Source organism: Saccoglossus kowalevskii, chromosome 2 (genome assembly GCF_978046115.1).
Source record: "Saccoglossus kowalevskii chromosome 2, keSacKowa6.1, whole genome shotgun sequence".
Classification (NCBI taxonomy): domain Eukaryota; kingdom Metazoa; phylum Hemichordata; class Enteropneusta; family Harrimaniidae; genus Saccoglossus; species Saccoglossus kowalevskii.
In genome coordinates, this window is record NC_140642.1 from 8,648,376 (window position 1) to 8,669,837 (window position 21,462).

The window sequence follows — 21,462 nt, forward strand, 5'->3', positions numbered from 1 at the left end:
ATAGTCAATAAAACGAACTGAAGTACAACTAACCAGCTGAGTTATTGCAGCGCCCTCTACCTGCAGCAACACTTCATGTATATTTCTCATGGCATCTTGGCAAGCTATTGACAACTGGTTGCCATGACGAAATGATGTATCTAATGAAAATAGGTCTACTTGACTTGAAGCTTTGCCGCTGTAAGTGAATTAAATAACAATCTTAACCTCATCATAGAAATAGTTTTGACACTTGATTATTGTAACATCAATTGCCTCCTTGACTTTATTATAGTAATCACAGTAATTCTCTGATTGGAATGCAAGGGCACTATGCATGGTATGATGGGTAGTTGTATACTCCCCTTTGAGTGGAGTGTGAGGGCACCATGCATGGTATGATGGGTAGTTGTATACTCCCCTTTGAGTGGAGTGTGAGGGCACTATGTTTGGTATGATGGGTAGTTGTATACTCCCCTTTGAATGGAGTGTGAGGGCACTATGTTTGGTATGATGGGTAGTTGTATACTTCCCTTTGAGTGGAGTGTGAGGGCACCATGCATGGTATGATGGGTAGTTGTATACTCCCCTTTGAGTTGAGTGTGAGGGCACAATGCATGGTATGATGGGTAGTTGTATACTCCCCTTTGAGTGGAGTGTGAGGGCACCATGCATGGCATGATGGGTAGTTGTATACTCCCTTTTGAGTGGAGTGTGAGGGCACTATGTTTGGTATGATGGGTAGTTGTATACTCCCCTTTGAGTGGAGTGTGAGAGCACCATGCATGGTATGGTGGGTAGTTGTATACTCCCCTTTGAGTGGAGTGTGAGGGCACCATGCATGGTATGATGGGTAGTTGTATACTCCCCTTTGAGTGGAGTGTGCGAGCACCATGCATGGTATGATGGGTAGTTGTATACTCCCCTTTGAGTGGAGTGTGAGAGCACCATGTTTGGTATGATGGGTAGTTGTATACTCCTCTTTGAGTGGAGTGTGAGAACACCATGCATGGTATGATGGGTAGTTGTATACTCCCCTTTGAGTGGAGTGTGAGGGCACTATGTTTGGTATGATGGGTAGTTGTATACTCCCCTTTGAGTGGAGTGTGAGGGCACAATGCATGGTATGATGGGCAGTTGTATACTCCCCTTTGAGTGGAGTGTGAGGGCACAATGCATGGTATGATGGGCAGTTGTATACTCCCCTTTGAGTGGAGTGTGAGGGCACAATGCATGGTATGATGGGCAGTTGTATACTCCCCTTTGAGTGGAGTGTGAGAGCACAATGCATGGTATGATGGGTAGTTGTATACTCCCCTTTGAGTGAGTGTGAGGGCACTATGCATGGTATGATGGGCAGTTGTATACTCCCCTTTGAGTGGAGTGTGAGAGCACAATGCATGGTATGATGGGTAGTTGTATACTCCCCTTTGAGTGGAGTGTGAGGGCACAATGCATGGTATGATGGGTAGTTGTATACTCCCCTTTGAGTGGAGTGTGAGGGCACCATGTTTGGTATGATGGGTAGTTGTATACTCCCTTTTGAGTGGAGTGTGAGAGCACCATGCATGGTATGATGGGTAGTTGTATACTCCCCTTTGAGTGGAGTGTGAGGGCACTATGCATGGTATGATGGGCAGTTGTATACTCCTCTTTGAGTGGAGTGTGAGGGCACCATGCATGGTATGATGGGTAGTTGTATACTCCCCTTTGAGTTGAGTGTGAGAACACCATGCATGGTATGATGGGCAGTTGTATACTCCCCTTTGAGTGGAGTGTGAGGGCACAATGCATGGTATGATGGGCAGTTGTATACTCCCCTTTGAGTGGAGTGTGAGAGCACAATGCATGGTATGATGGGTAGTTGTATACTCCCCTTTGAGTGGAGTGTGAGGGCACTATGTTTGGTATGATGGGTAGTTGTATACTCCCCTTTGAGTGGAGTGTGAGGGCACAATGCATGGTATGATGGGCAGTTGTATACTCCCCTTTGAGTGGAGTGTGAGGGCACAATGCATGGTATGATGGGCAGTTGTATACTCCCCTTTGAGTGGAGTGTGAGGGCACAATGCATGGTATGATGGGTAGTTGTATACTCCCCTTTGAGTGGAGTGTGAGGGCACCATGTTTGGTATGATGGGTAGTTGTATACTCCCCTTTGAGTGGAGTGTGAGGGCACAATGCATGGTATGATGGGTAGTTGTATACTCCCCTTTGAGTGGAGTGTGAGGGCACAATGCATGGTATGATGGGCAGTTGTATACTCCCCTTTGAGTGGAGTGTGAGGGCACTATGTTTGGTATGATGGGTAGTTGTATACTCCCTTTTGAGTGGAGTGTGAGAGCACCATGCATGGTATGATGGGTAGTTGTATACCCCCCTTTGAGTGGAGTGTGAGGGCACTATGCATGGTATGATGGGCAGTTGTATACTCCTCTTTGAGTGGAGTGTGAGGGCACCATGCATGGTATGATGGGTAGTTGTATACTCCCCTTTGAGTGGAGTGTGAGGGCACCATGTTTGGTATGATGGGTAGTTGTATACTCCCTTTTGAGTGGAGTGTGAGAGCACCATGCATGGTATGATGGGTAGTTGTATACTCCCCTTTGAGTGGAGTGTGAGGGCACTATGCATGGTATGATGGGCAGTTGTATACTCCTCTTTGAGTGGAGTGTGAGGGCACCATGCATGGTATGATGGGTAGTTGTATACTCCCCTTTGAGTTGAGTGTGAGAACACCATGCATGGTATGATGGGTAGTTGTATACTCCCCTTTGAGTGGAGTGTGAGGGCACAATGCATGGTATGATGGGTAGTTGTATACTCCCCTTTGAGTGGAGTGTGAGGGCACTATGTTTGGTATGATGGGTAGTTGTATACTCCCCTTTGAGTGGAGTGTGAGGGCACAATGCATGGTATGATGGGCAGTTGTATACTCCCCTTTGAGTGGAGTGTGAGGGCACAATGCATGGTATGATGGGCAGTTGTATACTCCCCTTTGAGTGGAGTGTGAGGGCACAATGCATGGTATGATGGGCAGTTGTATACTCCCCTTTGAGTGGAGTGTGAGAGCACAATGCATGGTATGATGGGTAGTTGTATACTCCCCTTTGAGTGAGTGTGAGGGCACTATGTTTGGTATGATGGGTAGTTGTATACTCCCCTTTGAGTGGAGTGTGAGGGCACAATGCATGGTATGATGGGCAGTTGTATACTCCCCTTTGAGTGGAGTGTGAGGGCACAATGCATGGTATGATGGGCAGTTGTATACTCCCCTTTGAGTGGAGTGTGAGAGCACAATGCATGGTATGATGGGTAGTTGTATACTCCCCTTTGAGTGGAGTGTGAGGGCACAATGCATGGTATGATGGGTAGTTGTATACTCCCCTTTGAGTGGAGTGTGAGGGCACCATGTTTGGTATGATGGGTAGTTGTATACTCCCTTTTGAGTGGAGTGTGAGAGCACCATGCATGGTATGATGGGTAGTTGTATACTCCCCTTTGAGTGGAGTGTGAGGGCACTATGCATGGTATGATGGGCAGTTGTATACTCCTCTTTGAGTGGAGTGTGAGGGCACCATGCATGGTATGATGGGTAGTTGTATACTCCCCTTTGAGTTGAGTGTGAGAACACCATGCATGGTATGATGGGCAGTTGTATACTCCCCTTTGAGTGGAGTGTGAGGGCACAATGCATGGTATGATGGGCAGTTGTATACTCCCCTTTGAGTGGAGTGTGAGAGCACAATGCATGGTATGATGGGTAGTTGTATACTCCCCTTTGAGTGGAGTGTGAGGGCACTATGTTTGGTATGATGGGTAGTTGTATACTCCCCTTTGAGTGGAGTGTGAGGGCACCATGCATGGTATGATGGGCAGTTGTATACTCCCCTTTGAGTGGAGTGTGAGGGCACCATGTTTGGTATGATGGATAGTTGTATACTCCCTTTTGAGTGGAGTGTGAGAGCACCATGCATGGTATGATGGGTAGTTGTATACTCCCCTTTGAGTGGAGTGTGAGGGCACTATGCATGGTATGATGGGCAGTTGTATACTCCTCTTTGAGTGGAGTGTGAGGGCACCATGCATGGTATGATGGGTAGTTGTATACTCCCCTTTGAGTTGAGTGTGAGAACACCATGCATGGTATGATGGGTAGTTGTATACTCCCCTTTGAGTGGAGTGTGAGGGCACAATGCATGGTATGATGGGTAGTTGTATACTCCCCTTTGAGTGGAGTGTGAGAACACCATGCATGGTATGATGGGTAGTTGTATACTCCCTTTTGAGTGGAGTGTGAGGGCACTATGTTTGGTATGATGGGTAGTTGTATACTCCCCTTTGAGTGGAGTGTGAGAGCACCATGTTTGGTATGATGGGTAGTTGTAAACTCCCCTTTGAGTGGAGTGTGAGGGCACAATGCATGGTATGATGGGCAGTTGTATACTCCCCTTTGAGTGGAGTGTGAGGGCACTATGTTTGGTATGATGGGTAGTTGTATACTCCCCTTTGAGTTGAGTGTGAGGGCACCATGTTTGGTATGATGGGCAGTTGTATACTCCCCTTTGAGTTGAGTGTGAGGGCACTATGTTTGGTATGATGGGTAGTTGTATACTCCCCTTTGAGTGGAGTGTGAGGGCACAATGCATGGTATGATGGGTAGTTGTATACTCCCCTTTGAGTGGAGTGTGAGGGCACTATGTTTGGTATGATGGGTAGTTGTATACTCCCCTTTGAGTGGAGTGTGAGGGCACCATGCATGGTATGATGGGTAGTTGTATACTCCCCTTTGAGTGGAGTGTGAGGGCACTATGTTTGGTATGATGGGTAGTTGTATACTCCCCTTTGAGTGGAGTGTGAGGGCACCATGCATGGTATGATGGGTAGTTGTATACTCCTCTTTGAGTGGAGTGTGAGGGCACCATGCATGGTATGATGGGCAGTTGTATACTCCCCTTTGAGTGGAGTGTGAGGGCACTATGTTTGGTATGATGGGTAGTTGTATACTCCCCTTTGAGTGGAGTGTGAGGGCACCATGCATGGTATGATGGGTAGTTGTATACTCCTCTTTGAGTGGAGTGTGAGGGCACCATGCATGGTATGATGGGTAGTTGTATACTCCTCTTTGAGTGGAGTGTGAGGGCACTATGTTTGGTATGATGGGTAGTTGTATACTCCCCTTTGAGTGGAGTGTGAGGGCACAATGCATGGTATGATGGGTAGTTGTATACTCCCCTTTGAGTGGAGTGTGAGGGCACCATGCATGGTATGATGGGTAGTTGTATACTCCCCTTTGAGTTGAGTGTGAGGGCACCATGCATGGTATGATGGGTAGTTGTATACTCCTCTTTGAGTGGAGTGTGAGGGCACAATGCATGGTATGATGGGTAGTTGTATACTCCCCTTTGAGTGGAGTGTGAGGGCACTATGTTTGGTATGATGGGTAGTTGTATACTCCCCTTTGAGTGGAGTGTGAGGGCACTATGTTTGGTATGATGGGCAGTTGTATACTCCCCTTTGAGTGGAGTGTGAGAACACCATGCATGGTATGATGGGTAGTTGTATACTCCCCTTTGAGTGGAGTGTGAGAGCACCATGCATGGTATGATGGGTAGTTGTATACTCCCCTTTGAGTGGAGTGTGAGAACACCATGCATGGTATGATGGGTAGTTGTATACTCCCCTTTGAGTGGAGTGTGGGGGCACTATGCATGGTATGATGGGTAGTTGTATACTCCCCTTTGAGTGGAGTGTGAGAGCACAATGCATGGTATGATGGGTAGTTGTATACTCCCCTTTGAGTGGAGTGTGAGGGCACTATGTTTGGTATGATGGGTAGTTGTATACTCCCCTTTGAGTGGAGTGTGAGAGCACAATGCATGGTATGATGGGTAGTTGTATACTCCCCTTTGAGTTGAGTGTGAGGGCACAATGCATGGTATGATGGCAGTTGTATACTCCCCTTTGAGTGGAGTGTGAGAACACCATGCATGGTATGATGGGTAGTTGTATACTCCCCTTTGAGTGGAGTGTGAGGGCACTATGTTTGGTATGATGGGTAGTTGTATACTCCCCTTTGAGTGGAGTGTGAGAGCACAATGCATGGTATGATGGGTAGTTGTATACTCCCCTTTGAGTGGAGTGTGAGGGCACTATGTTTGGTATGATGGGTAGTTGTATACTCCCCTTTGAGTGGAGTGTGAGGGCACTATGTTTGGTATGATGGGCAGTTGTATACTCCCCTTTGAGTGGAGTGTGAGAACACCATGCATGGTATGATGGGTAGTTGTATACTCCCCTTTGAGTGGAGTGTGAGGGCACTATGTTTGGTATGATGGGTAGTTGTATACTCCCCTTTGAGTGGAGTGTGAGGGCACCATGCATGGTATGATGGGTAGTTGTATACTCCTCTTTGAGTGGAGTGTGAGGGCACCATGCATGGTATGATGGGCAGTTGTATACTCCCCTTTGAGTGGAGTGTGAGGGCACTATGTTTGGTATGATGGGTAGTTGTATACTCCCCTTTGAGTGGAGTGTGAGGGCACCATGCATGGTATGATGGGTAGTTGTATACTCCTCTTTGAGTGGAGTGTGAGGGCACCATGCATGGTATGATGGGTAGTTGTATACTCCTCTTTGAGTGGAGTGTGAGGGCACTATGTTTGGTATGATGGGTAGTTGTATACTCCCCTTTGAGTGGAGTGTGAGGGCACAATGCATGGTATGATGGGTAGTTGTATACTCCCCTTTGAGTGGAGTGTGAGGGCACCATGCATGGTATGATGGGTAGTTGTATACTCCCCTTTGAGTTGAGTGTGAGGGCACCATGCATGGTATGATGGGTAGTTGTATACTCCTCTTTGAGTGGAGTGTGAGGGCACAATGCATGGTATGATGGGTAGTTGTATACTCCCCTTTGAGTGGAGTGTGAGGGCACTATGTTTGGTATGATGGGTAGTTGTATACTCCCCTTTGAGTGGAGTGTGAGGGCACTATGTTTGGTATGATGGGCAGTTGTATACTCCCCTTTGAGTGGAGTGTGAGAACACCATGCATGGTATGATGGGTAGTTGTATACTCCCCTTTGAGTGGAGTGTGAGGGCACTATGTTTGGTATGATGGGTAGTTGTATACTCCCCTTTGAGTGGAGTGTGAGAGCACAATGCATGGTATGATGGGTAGTTGTATACTCCCCGTTGAGTGGAGTGTGAGGGCACTATGTTTGGTATGATGGGTAGTTGTATACTCCCCTTTGAGTGGAGTGTGAGGGCACTATGTTTGGTATGATGGGCAGTTGTATACTCCCCTTTGAGTGGAGTGTGAGAACACCATGCATGGTATGATGGGTAGTTGTATACTCCCCTTTGAGTGGAGTGTGAGGGCACAATGCATGGTATGATGGGCAGTTGTATACTCCCCTTTGAGTGGAGTGTGAGAACACCATGCATGGTATGATGGGTAGTTGTATACTCCCCTTTGAGTGGAGTGTGAGGGCACCATGCATGGCATGATGGGTAGTTGTATAGTCCCCTTTGAGTGGAGGGTGAGGGCACAATGCATGGTATGATGGGCAGTTGTATACTCCCCTTTGAGTGGAGTGTGAGAGCACCATGCATGGTATGATGGGTAGTTGTACACTCCCCTTTGAGTGGAGTGTGAGGGCACTATGTTTGGTATGATGGGCAGTTGTATACTCCCCTTTGAGTGGAGTGTGAGGGCACTATGTTTAGTATGATGGGTAGTTGTATACTCCCCTTTGAGTGGAGTGTGAGGGCACTATGTTTGGTATGATGGGTAGTTGTATACTCCCCTTTGAGTGGAGTGTGGGGGCACCATGCAAGATATGATGGGTAATTCTATACTCACTTGTACATTCTATTACTGAGCACAAGAGCATCTATAGCATGTGACATCAATAAACAGCTCTGTTGTATTCTGAATCTTTCAGTAAAAGGCAATAATATAAACTGATTGAAATACATGGATCAATTATATATCATATGCAATTTGTTGATAAGCTTTCAATAAAAGATGTAATATTTAAAACATATCAAAGCTCATCTACTCCTAAACAACCTTTACCCAGTACAGTGACTGTTCCTGTACAGAATCGGGCTGTGTGATTCGGCGAGGGATCAAGAAAACATGACATGGTTAGATTATTTATTGACAAGGATACGATTCAATATTCTCCAAGGTGGCTGGATCTGCATCAAATGTTGACTGCAGTAAATCTCCAAACTGATTGGCTAATGACTGGAATGAAATGTAACACTGTTGCATCTGTAATTCAAACAAAGTATTAAGTTCAATATTCAACTACCCTTCATTCAAGAGCACACTCTACATGCATCACATTATATATTTAGATTGTCATATCATCAATACAATATGAATGACATTAATTAAACATAACTAACCTGACTCGCTAAACGACCACAGTTCTGGAGATCTTGTCCAGTTGCTAAGGCAACAGTAGAAGCAATGGCAGGGGGTGGGCATGTTTTAATAGTCTGGCAACCGAGCAGTAGTTGGCAATGAAGAGTCAACATTTGAGTTCGTAATTTGACATATCTGCATTGGAAATCTAGAGGATAAGGTGGTGTCACAGCAGCCTAAGAAAAAAAATTAAAGATTCAAGGTCATAGTGGATTGAATACAAACTAGAACAATGCATTTAATTGTACTGTCACTGAGTGCAGCAAATGAGATTTTTTTTTGGCTTATAAGAGAACATGCTCAGTTGTTTTTTATTGCATACACACCTTCAATGTGGCTATTCCTCTTTCGTAATGTACAACACTCTCCTGTACCTGGTAGATGATGTTTGATTTCTTGCTGTGAAGATGACGAAGACAATCCTCTCCTTCACAGAATGACTGTAAACTGTTCAACCAGAAAAATAAATGTTCTGAAGCTACCTGGTGATAAAAGTATTAACAGGTAATTAATTTGTTACAAAAAATTCAAAACGTATTTCAAAATATGTGGGAGAAATGGTTAAGATATGTACAAATTACAAAGTGGAGGTTTGTTTGTGAGACATTTGACATTCATAATGCATTTTTAGCATGATTATGACAATCTGATATTATGAATCAGATTCTGAAACAGATGCACATGTAAATGTGTTACATGAAGTATGTGTAAAGATTGAAAATGATGAGTCATTTTCCATCCTATCTGAAAAAAGTTCAATAGACATACCAAGTTTGAATAAAATATGTCCATGCATGACAGAGATCTAGTTTCATATTTGTAGAAATTTTTCGCTCTAATATGACCGTTATTCAGCCATCTTGAATTGGATCATATGCAACAGGGAGTAAATATATGTGAATAGACTAACAAAAACAATGTATTATTTTTATGACTCACCCTGGTTGTGAGGCTTCCAAACAATTGTAAAGCAACTTTATGATTCCCCTATATAGAGAAAACAATTTTAAAATGTTACGAGAGCGACAAAAAAATTATTTGTATTACTCTACATTATGACCATGACACTCCCATCTATGGATAGCATGGCTTATAATAACATGCACACTTGTTCACAGAGATAATAGGTGACAATATATAAATAAATAAATTTATTGATTTATGGTCAGTATTAATAAGTCATATGCCATATATGCTTACCTGTCTAGCTGCCTGCCTCGCAACTTTAAACATAGGCCAGTAGTGGCAAGTCTTTTGTAATTGTTCTGTTACTATAGATGATAAATTTGTATCGTCAGTTTCTTTATTTGCCACCAGCAGAACAGTAGCTAAATAAACCTGAAAGATCACATTGAGTGCAATTAGTGTATGAACTGTCACTGAATAGCAGCAAATTTTGTATCGTACATAAATGTGATGTTACCCAGATATTAACAAGCCATGCATAGCACAGTCCCCGTTAGTTATGAAATTTAAGATATATAGTTTTGTTTATAAACATGTCAGAAGTATGGATCCAGAAGATGATGCTTGATTATGATAATTTTTTAACATTAAAATGATTGACATCTTGTATCTGATCATCAAACGAGTACTTGTCCATATTGAGAAATATTGCTCTGGAACAGCATTAATTAAAACAATATGGCCACCAGTCAGCCATTTTGAATACATCTATAGATGTATAATGAATACAGTCAAAACTCGTTAGTACGAACTCGGTTACAACGAAATACCGGTTACAACGAACGAACACCGAAGTCCCGTTTGAAAATCCATTATCCCTATGGTAATTGACAACGCTTAGAACGAACTCGTTTATTACGAAAACCCGCTTAGTACGAAAGGATTTTCTCTGAAAAACAATGGTCTGTAACACCTATAGCGAACATTTCATTCACTCAAACAGCTGCGAAATCCTAAAACGAACCGCCAAATACACGGTGTTACGCTTCCGCTGTTAGCAGTGGGCTTGAGCTGTGCATCGTAAAATAAAAACAATGTAGCCATTCACTGGGCGTGAAAATCTTTTGTGTACGTGACTTCCAGTGTCTAGTCACTTTCGACGCCCTTGCTGCTCGAGTTTTTAATTTTAAGATTCACAATAAAAAAGTGTGAAGCATGGACGCTGTAAATTTTAGATAAATTACGGCGACTACGAGTGAGATGCCAGTTTCCGTCCTGACTTCAAAATGTCAACTCGTGTCAAACGGCGTGCCTTGTCGTTGGACTGTAAAGTCCAAATGATCAAAGCGATTGAGTCGGGCATTCGTCACGGCGATGTCTGTCGAAAATTTGATGTTAAACCCAGTACACTGTCAACGATTTTAAAGAAAAAAACTGATGTTTTGAAGATGTTCGAACACAACAAAATTGAGCCGTGCCGGAAGCGAATGCGGTTTTCAGCAGTCGACGACGTTGAGCAGGCATTGCTGAAATGGTTTGCCAGTGCCCGTTCTATGCACAGGGGCTTGTCGACTGAGCGCGAAAGCCCCTTGGCGAGAACGAAGTTCGAGAAGGGAGGACACTCTACCACCAGAGTGACGTCATAGCTTTACAATTATTCGAATTTAAACAGTAATCAATCATTTACCTTAGAAAAAACAACACAAAAACTGAATACAGTTAAGTGCTAATCTATTCAAACCACCATCACGATCAAATTCGGCAAATTAGCGACAAAATACACGTTTTCCCGAGTCTGAATGACTACCGCTGTATGTCAATTGCCGGCCGCAGCCATCTCAAATGCATGCTTGGTCTTGATTGGCTAATAATGTGGGCGTGTCTAAGACCGCTTATTTCAAAATTCCGTGTACTATGGCTGCCAGCACTATGGAGTCGGTGAATTCTGGCAAGTTTCCATTGGTTTCTTGGTGAGCAAACGGTACATTTTTATGTAGAATTGACACCTTTATTCTTGTTATCAATTTAGTTTTGCCCGTGCCTGCTTGGCCTAAAATAAGAAGGTTGTGGCCCTCATTTACTGCGGTCACAATGTTTTCCTCTACAGTTGCCATGTTGTTTAAAATCAACAGTGAGTTAAGGGGTCTTTCACACACCCACTTTATTAACCAATTAGAAACAACCCAACAATGACTGACGTACAGCGGTAGTCATTCAGACTCGGGAAAACGTGTATTTTGTCGCTAATTTGCCGAATTTGATCGTGATGGTGGTTTGAATAGATTAGCACTTAACTGTATTCAGTTTTTGTGTTGTTTTTTCTAAGGTAAATGATTGATTACTGTTTAAATTCGAATAATTGTAAAGCTATGACGTCACTCTGGTGGTAGAGTGTCCTCCCTTCTCGAACTTCGTTCTCGCCAAGGGGCTTTCGCGCTCAGTCGACAAGCCCCTGTGGTTCTATGAATGTCCCAATCAGCGGTCCTATCCTCCAGGCAAAGGCCGAAGATTTAGGACAGAGAATGAATCATTCCGAATTCAAAGCCAGTAATGGCTGGCTGGAGAGATTCAAATCCCGACACGGTATCACGTTCAAATCCGTGTGCGGCGAAGCTGCTTCTGTCAGCGATGACATGGTTGATGACTGGGTAACGTTAACATTACCCGGACTCATCGATGGCTACGCTCCCAGAGATATTTTTAATGCCGACGAAACTGGGTTATTTTTCCGCCTGATGCCCGATAAGACATTATCATTCAAGAATGACGTATGCTCTGGGGGAAAGACAAGTAAAGAAAGATTGACTGTGATGCTTTGCGCAAATATGGATGGATGTGAAAAACTCAAGCCACTGGTCATCGGAAAATCAAAAAACCCTAGGTGTTTCAAAAACGTAAAATCCCTACCCGTCGATTACAAGGCAAACAAAAAAGCGTGGATGGTCAGCGATTTGTTCATCGAATGGCTACACAAACTGGACAAGAAGTACAAACGCCAGAAAAGAAAAATTCTCATGTTCGTCGACAACTGTCCCGCCCATCCAGCTGTCAAAAACCTCAAAGCCATCAAACTCGTCTTTCTCCCGCCTAATACAACTTCGAAGCTGCAACCGATGGACCAGGGCGTGATTAGAAATTTCAAGTGTTTTTACCGCCAACGAGTAGTTCAAAGAATGTTGGTGAATCTTGATTCAGGTGAAACCCTACCCACGATCAATGTCAAAGATGCGATCGACATGCTTCATTCATCCTGGCAAAAAGTTACCGATACCACCATTGCCAACTGCTTCAGAAAGGCGTCGTTTGTACATTCGCCAAATCCCGACGTGGAACAGGAAGTCAGCATTGCCGATCGTGGAGACATTATGGCCGATAACACCAGTGATGTTGAATGTTTATGGGGCAATTTAGCCCATCATATCGAATTGCCAGAAATTTCATTTTCGGATTTTGTCTGCGCAGACGACGAAACTGGTGTTTGTGAATCGCCATCAGACGATGCAATCATAGCGTCCATTTTGGAACAAAACGCTGAGGCCGATGAAGACGACATCGAAAATGTCAGCCCAGACATTCCTGTTGACATCGAACTGCCTTCATCGTCGGAAGCTATGGATTGCATAGTAAAATTACGCACTTATCTTCAGTCCCGTGAAAATGTTGAAACTATGATTTTTTCACAACTTTCAACTATCGAGGACATGCTGTTCACATCGATTTGTTCTGGTCGTCGTCAAACCAAAATTACCGACTTTTTAAAATAGCCATCCGTGTTAATAGCGAACAATTTACATTACAGATTTGTTTACCGTATTACAAATGTAATGAATGCAATGTGAATTTTATTTTTTATGACTGAGAAATCATGAAACGAATACAATGAGTACATGTGTGTTTGTGTATGCATACGTGACAAATTCAGTCGATCCAGCATGGACGTACTAAGAATTTCTTTATTCATTTATTTATACATGTACTTTGAATAATGAACAGTACATTTGTATTTTCCATTTTAATATTATTTTAATAAACATGACAACGTTTATTTCAATACTATTTGTGTGTTTTTAATGTTTGGTCTAGTGTTTAAAATGGCGCCATAGTTTTGTTTACCCTGACTTATGGTAATTAGTTTGTTTCTGTAAAGCGCCCTCTAGTGGTGATCGGTTATTACGAACACCGGTTATAACGAATATATTCACCTGGGGCCTTGATATTCGCACTAACGAGGTTTGACTGTATATAAATTTTGAACATAATCAGTCAAAGCATGGCGGAGATATGGCACTGGAACTGCATTCATTAAAACAAAATGGCCACCAGTAGGCCACTTTAAATCAGATGTGCATCAAGGTCCCATAATGTCTAATGTATGAACAAAATCCATCCATAAATGCTTGATTTTGATAATTTTTTTAGCATAAAAATAGCCACCATTCGGCCATCTTGAATCAGATCATGAAACACAATGTGCAAATGTATAATATTATGTATGATGTATGTATGAAGTTTGAAAGTGATTGGTCCAGGCATGTCTAAGATACAGATCCTGACTCGTACATTGATACACAATGGTCAATCCATAAGTCCCCGTTTTCGGATTGCCTCCAAACTGAGACTAAAAACACACTCTGGTACAGAGCAATTCATCAAGAATGACCATCAACTACCATCAGAATAGATATTACCTGTAATCCCAGAGAGCATGCACAATGAACTAGTATTTTGAGATTGATGGGAAACATGTACAATGTACAGGAAGAATTACATACACATTGAGCTAAATGTAAAGAGGAGTGAAAAGTGTATTACCATCAGTTCTTCTTGCTCTTTATTGTCAATGTTCTGTGAAATAGACATGAACATATCCTTTATGTCAGAGGTCAAATTAGTCAACACACTGGGCTGGTGCATACCAACAGCTGCTAGTGACTGGCATAACAAGATGGCTGCCAATCCTGGTGAAGAAGAAAAAGAGTTACATCAAAAACAATACAATAAATGTAGTCAACTCATTACTTGGATTCCAGTGTATAAAACATTAGCAGAAAGGATGTATGTGTTAACGTATGGTTACATATTGTGAATTCATCCAATCTGACACCAAGAAGGTTATATACATACCCGTAGTTGTTGTGAGAGTTGTTGTTATGCCTTCAACTAAATCACTTGCCACTGATGGACATGCTTTGCATAAAACACTGACACAACAAAGTACAGTCTGTGGAAAATAAACAGAAATCAATCCCATCATCTCTGATGTGCTGAATAAACTGAGCATGAAAACTAATACAAAGACTATATTCATGTTTCCACACAACAATACAATTGACTAAGGTCAGTATAACCTGAGCAGAGCAATGCACACATAGAATATGGTTACTTTATAAATTGGGAAAAAGATATTACTAATAACAATATCATGCTGGCAACTAAACTCAAATGAAATATCGTCAAAATGGCAACCAACACTCGTAACACTCACTTTCAAAGCTGAAGATACCTTCTTGCTTCCAGAGCAAGCACATCCAATGATTAAAGCTTCCATTGCCATGGCAACCTCCTCACTTGATTTGGTTACATCTTTGCCAAGAGATATTTTTGATATGACGATATTTGTCATGACATCTACAGCAAAAGCTGATACAGTGGCATTGCTATGGTAACTAAAATTGGAACACAGCTCAGTCACAAGAGAACCTAAAGCAAAATACAACACCACTTATTAATCACAACAATCTCTACTGGTGCTCCATGTATTTACTATGAGAAAAATGTGTCACTATCTATATAAGTCTTGAAGGCATTCTTGCAAATTAACAGAGATGAGTTTACTATGAAAGGAAACCGACATTACCTGCTTGTAGATTCAATGTTGCAAACGCCACTGATTTGGAAAGAGTGCTGAGTACACTAAAACCACCAATTTTCAAGCCATCATAGGGAGTGGTTGATGTGAACTGACAAAGTAATTCTATATTCTCTGATGTCCACATGTGAGGTGCTTCTTTGGCTAACATTCTTAAATCCTGCAGTGCTAACGTCTTAATTACTCTGCGTGGATCAGTATCCAGGTAGCATAGCAACAGTGAAACCTGAAAGTACAAGTAATACAATAAGAAGAACATATAACTACACTGCTGATTCAGAATTGTATACCTTCAAAAACACAGAACACTACCTCTAAATCTGGGGTGGATGATAAACATAATGAGGTTATTACGACAATACCTCAAGGTATGCACGAAGACAGTACAGCAAAATTACGGAATGCTGTAACTTATGACGTTACAGTGACAGGTGTATAATAATGGACAACATCACTACACAGAATTTCTTTATTATTCATAATGATGCAGTGTCTACCTGTGCTGGGATATCCATTAGAGATGCTGCGGCTAGCTTAGACAAGGAATGTAATGTTGTAATAACAAATGCTTTGCCTGGATAAGAGGGTAACATTCTGATGCACAAATGACGGACTTTTGCAGCAGATTCAGCATCATGGTGCATGTGTTCAAATATCAGAATAAGCTTCAATTTCATCTCTACTGGAGTAGCAAGACCTGAAAAATTAAACTATACATGTTGTTGTAGCCTTGATTGATATCCAGAACACATCCAAGTTAAAACTCATTTTTGAGAATCCCTGTCATTATATCAACTGAACTACTGCATAAATGGCTACCAACATGAATAGAAAGCAATTTAATCTCATGCATTAAAACACATCATACCTTGTATCATATCAGCTACTTTATTACATATACCAACTGCAAAGTCCCTGCAAATGAACATGACATGTCATCAATAGTAATATACAACCAGTCTGCACACCAATCGATCCAAATATAGTATTTGCTCTATTGGTAGCGCATAAGCTTGCATAAATGAGAGCGATATATCTATGATCAAAATAAACCATATTTTAACATTCCAATATAAAGATCAGAAAGAAATTGGCAAGCTCAACAGGGTTCTCCATGAGAGGTTTTAACAGGGCGCCGCGCCCTATTATCTGAAATTGGCACCCTGTTTAAATTGTCAGCGCCCTGTTATATTTCCTGTGCACCCTGCATGGTCCCAGACAAAGAATTGTTTACAAAACAGACCAACACTCATTGTCTTTCGAAATGATTCATCGTGCTCAAGGTGACTGGTTCATTGTTTTAAGGTGCAACTGTGAAAATTCCGGCTTGTTATCGTAGCAGGTCACCGTGAGGTGATAACACCACCCATGGACGTACTAGTACGTCCATGCACCACTGAACAAAAAGTTAAAAGTTTTTTCAACACGATTAAAAATGAACATGTGGCCATTACCGTACCCATATTTTTACTGCCAGGCTGACGTCAAATATATAAAACAGTTATCGGTGAAACCATTCGTTAAAACATAAGGGCTATGGTTAAAACCAAGTTCACGCCGTGACTTGTAGCGACAACATCGTCACCGCCGAGTGGAACAAAGGCAGCTATGCACTTGCATGATCAGTAAACGACCAGCGCAGCCGACGTACCATCACATACATTGCTGATCACCAAGAAGTCCACACGAAGGCTTGCTTGAACATGTAAATGTTTATATTTAAATGTCACTATTTAAAGTTGAATTTTTTTTAAATCACGATTTAAAAACCCCGGTAAAACGGCCATGCTTTTAACTCGCATCATAAGTGGAGGAAATAAATTTACTTGTGTTCTTCTTGGAACAAATATTCTGATTAGTTGTTTTTCGCGTCATGTGTGGCTCAAAAGCATCATTACATAGTATCAGGTGCACACAGTAAAATGAACTGTTTCCGGGTCATAGCTGTTTTTCAACGATGCAGACATAAACTTTCGATTCGAATGAAAATTATTCTTTTAAGTATGTATTTTGTTTTTATTACCTAATTCTATTATTTTTGATAGTAACTGTTAACTGCAGATCGAAAATCTTCTATTGTGTACATTTTATTTTGTTTGATCATCTTACTTTTTGGTGCCATTCATGCAAGTTTTTTAATGAACCAATTACGAACGTTTGTGCGACATCATACATTTTATTTTGCTTCGTCCAAATAAATATAAATCATAAATATAAATTTTTGCTAAAAATTAAATAAAGCATGTATGTATCTATTTGTGAAAATAAATTAATAAACTTGTTACGTCTTTTTCTGGACGCGACCATTACTGGTAAACAACTGATGTCGCCGCCAGATGAATCATGCAGCTAAAATCAGCTGATTGTACGTGCTGACGTTTACTCAATAATAGCTCTTCAAAATTCTCATTCATTTTGTAATAATAAATATATATTATGCATATGTAATAATATGTAGATTTGGTTTCCATTTTTCAACATTCATGCAAATGATGCACGTTACAAATGTGCCACGCCCACTTCACATTGACGTGCCCTGTTTAATTTTCAAACCGTGGAGAACCCTGCTCAATGAAGCTACATAACTGATCGCACAAATTAAAGACATACAAAACACAAATCTATATCTGTGACTGTTTCACACAAACCTTGATTCAGCGGCAAATCTGGTTGCAGCAAAAATAGCCGCTTCTAATTCCACAGCATCATGAGAGTCGAGACTGTTGCGTATACTGTAATGTACATTCTTTCTTTCCTGTATTATAACAGCAACACTGCCAAGTACTCTAGAGGTATATACATGGATTATATATTAACAAGTCTGGTTATGGACTGAAACCAGCAGGTTTTATCTCAAACTTCATAGTACTATTGACCAGCTTTTACTGCTGTACTAAAATAACTAATGTTAATTACAGAAATGATTAGCTATGTCCCCCCCCCCCCAATGGGTGATAAATGTATATAATCAAATAACACTATGTTGCTGATTAATTTTCCCAATCATGTAACAGTGTGAATGTGAAAAAGGCTTTTCGTGCATTGGAGAAAAATCATCTTGGCAGAAAAAATCTGTATGTTTCAACAAGCAGGAATGAGCTGGCAGATGGTCAGAGTTCACCCAGATGATCAGAGCTCATACTAAAAGTTGGGGAGATGTAGAACCTGTATGTAATCCTTGTTCTGGACTGGGCCAAACATAATAATACAGGTATTAAAGTGAGGTGTGTAAATTTATTTTTGCTGCTAGTAATCAGTTGGTTTAGTAGATGCCATAAATGGCTAAGTGACAGCAATCATGATTAAGACTGTCCTGTGTGAAAGCACTCACTGAGTGGCATTCTAATAAGAATATGCATGCCTATGTTATATGAATACTTGTATGACACCACTGTAAGAGTAATATCTTTAGCTAGAGAGTCATTCAACTTACCTGAGAGTAATAGCTCTGGCTACAGGATCATTACTGTGAATGACAGTAAATATCCTTCTCAGGAATTCATCTTTGTTGAGAATTTTATCCAATTGTTTCTGACTTTGTTGCACAACCTTCAGTACGCAAAGACGAAGAAAGTTACTCCTAATATGAAAAAGAACATTTTACATTGAAAATATAGCAGTTATGGATTAAGTGAATGAACTCATATATATACAAATGAAAATTTTGTGATATTTTAGTTTATCTTTTTAATTTCAATGTTGATTTTAGACTAACAAGAAAAAAAAATGTTGATCAATAATTCATTTCTCCCAAAAAATTAACTAGACCTAACAACTAACTAATTTGTTTTTCAATTCTGATAGTTGTGATTTATAAGAAAAATAATGAATCTCTTCATTCAATATGGCACTACCAATACCTACCCTTGCATGAAAAACAGAGTAAAAATTCCTACTCTCCTATGAAAAACAGCGAGTACCAATAACTACCCTAGTTCGAAAAATAGTAAGTGCCAATACCTACCTTTGTGTGAAAAACAGTGATTAATTCCCTCCCTACTCTGAAAAAACAGTGAATACCAATACCTACCCTAGTCTGAAAACTTCAGATAACTTGAGAAATGCAGAGTTGATTAATATTGGGAAAGGATATTTTTCAAACAACCTGGGAAACCTGACAATTGCTTCACACTGCTCACCAAGTTTTGTTGATCGTAGACCTTGAAAGATAAAAAGAAATACCTTTACAGATCAGTTTGAGATTACTTCTCACCTTCTTACAGTGCTCGTAATCTTGTTTTTGCATTTCCCACAGAAATGTCATCACTCTCACAGACAGTTTTATAACAGTATATATAGTATTTAATAGTAGTATCAAATTTTCTTTTTAATGTAACAACTAATTAAATGTGGTAGGCAATGCTTGGCTATATTTCCACAAATCAAATAATCAAATCAAATAATTTTGATACGAGGAAGGTGTGATTCAGTTAGTTCATATACATATTTTTATATACCGTACTTCCCCGAGCATAGGCACCTCCCCGAGTATAAGCCCACCCTCTGTTTTTAGACATTTAACAGGTTGAAGGCATTCCCGAGTATTAGGCATAGGGTGTTTTTACTGGCTGTCAACGACATTTATTGCATGGCCGGCAAACGTACGGAACATGGTTCGCACATTTTCTATTCTGTTATTTACTCAGGATGAACCCCGATGTTGCAATACTGAAGTAATCCATATTTCTTTTGAGTAGTAGTTTTAGAAACGCCAAAAATGTGATTGTCAAGTCATGAAACCAGGGCATTGAACATCGTTTTACTTTTCCGAATAAATCGTGTCCATTGAGACTTTCGTGAATGGGCTGTGAACGAGCAAACTATTCTTCGACATGACTTGAAAAGTTTAAATACTTTCTCCACCCTCAGTTTAACTTTCGAAAATTGCGAATCAACAGCTTTAGGGAAAAAAATCACCGCATTTTAACATCGCTGTAATTCACTTCCGCATTGCATTGATAAAATGACTTTGTCAATAATCGGAAAACTTCGTCTGTACAACACAGCATTTTGATTGGTTATCGAAAGACGTAACCTGTTAGGTCAAAGGAAGTTGTTCAGGTCAAATTATGATGAAAAACACCATGGAGGCTTTGTATCAAGAGTTTGCTTACGATCGAAAACATTCCACAACGAAGATAATGATAAAGATCTTGTTTTTGAATGTTTTCCCACAGACCCTACGCATTTTTGCACCGTAAATTCAGACGGTATGTAAACCGTATTGTAATAAAATGTGTGTATTTTTATGAACATGTTTTTTTCTTCATTGTAAAAAGTGTTGTGGAAATCAAAAAGACATATTTCTCCAAGACCGGTGCTGTGAACGAAAAATGTAGTTTGGACAATTTTTCGTGGTTGGGAAGATGGTTACAATTTTAAACCCCCCAAAAAATTATCTTTTCTGAGGTGGTCGTCGAGTATAAGCCCACCCCCTAATTTCCTCGATTTTACATGTTCAGGCCCCTGGGCTTATACTTGGGGAAGTACGGTAGCCACCATATTGATTTTTACTCTACTCATGAATGACATATTTTGTAGGTCCCTCACATGACTGACTGTGTGGAACTCAGAAAAGGTTAATTGTCACATGTAATTTGTAACCACCACGTATCACCCAACCGAAAGTTTGCGATATTAACAACTACATCTATCTTACTATTTTAACATACTTTTTCAACAATATTCTAGTTTTTTTTATGTGATTGACAGTGCAATTATGTGGATACTATAAAATCATTTATTTTTACCATTATGATATTTTGAGAATATTCACTGTCTTTTAAGTTGCCAGTGAAACAATAAGTTCTATTGTTACTTCTCTTGCTCATGTGATTTAATTTAGCGGATTTTACTTATCAGTGACAATGACATATGATCAGCGTCTCCATGGACGAGTATCACTTTGTGGACAGTAGCACTATATATTACATATAAACCCTATCCCCACTGGATGGAATGGTGATACATTAGCTACAATGCATTATACCTTTGTCAAGCTCCATAAGAGCAGTGTTGGCGTCTTGCTCTGGCTCGCCGTAGCTACTTTCCATTCCCATCATCGTCAATCTCGCCGACACGGTCGCCATTTTCAACAAACTTTAAGAATGAGTGAATGCGTAAATTTGTAAATCGTCGTTCGAACAAACATTTTTTATTTCTGTTAAAGATTGTCGCAATAAATAAAACATTAAACAATAAAATACGCTATCCGAAGTAAATTAATGAATAAAACTGCTAAAATATCAAACAAAAGTAATCTCATTGTT

General features: G+C 40.7%; 1 protein-coding gene across 1 annotated transcript in view; it reads right to left on the bottom strand.

Annotated features, from left to right (window-relative positions):
* Nucleotides 1-21,282, bottom strand: part of LOC100367680 (integrator complex subunit 7-like) — a 24,457-nt gene extending 3,175 nt beyond the window's left edge. Inside the window, exons 1-17 of the mRNA XM_085490728.1 lie at nt 21,183-21,282; nt 19,224-19,353; nt 18,627-18,773; nt 17,842-17,979; nt 16,062-16,108; nt 15,691-15,890; nt 15,182-15,419; nt 14,810-15,024; nt 14,449-14,545; nt 14,137-14,282; nt 9,619-9,756; nt 9,358-9,405; nt 8,745-8,900; nt 8,400-8,594; nt 8,159-8,262; nt 7,846-7,914; nt 34-178 (exon numbers count right to left, since the gene is read on the bottom strand). Coding sequence (XP_085346854.1) covers nt 34-178; nt 7,846-7,914; nt 8,159-8,262; nt 8,400-8,594; nt 8,745-8,900; nt 9,358-9,405; nt 9,619-9,756; nt 14,137-14,282; nt 14,449-14,545; nt 14,810-15,024; nt 15,182-15,419; nt 15,691-15,890; nt 16,062-16,108; nt 17,842-17,979; nt 18,627-18,773; nt 19,224-19,353; nt 21,183-21,282 — 2,313 coding nt within the window. The remainder of the gene's footprint in view (nt 1-33; nt 179-7,845; nt 7,915-8,158; nt 8,263-8,399; nt 8,595-8,744; nt 8,901-9,357; nt 9,406-9,618; nt 9,757-14,136; nt 14,283-14,448; nt 14,546-14,809; nt 15,025-15,181; nt 15,420-15,690; nt 15,891-16,061; nt 16,109-17,841; nt 17,980-18,626; nt 18,774-19,223; nt 19,354-21,182) is intronic.
* Between the last annotated feature and the right edge of the window lie 180 nt (nt 21,283-21,462).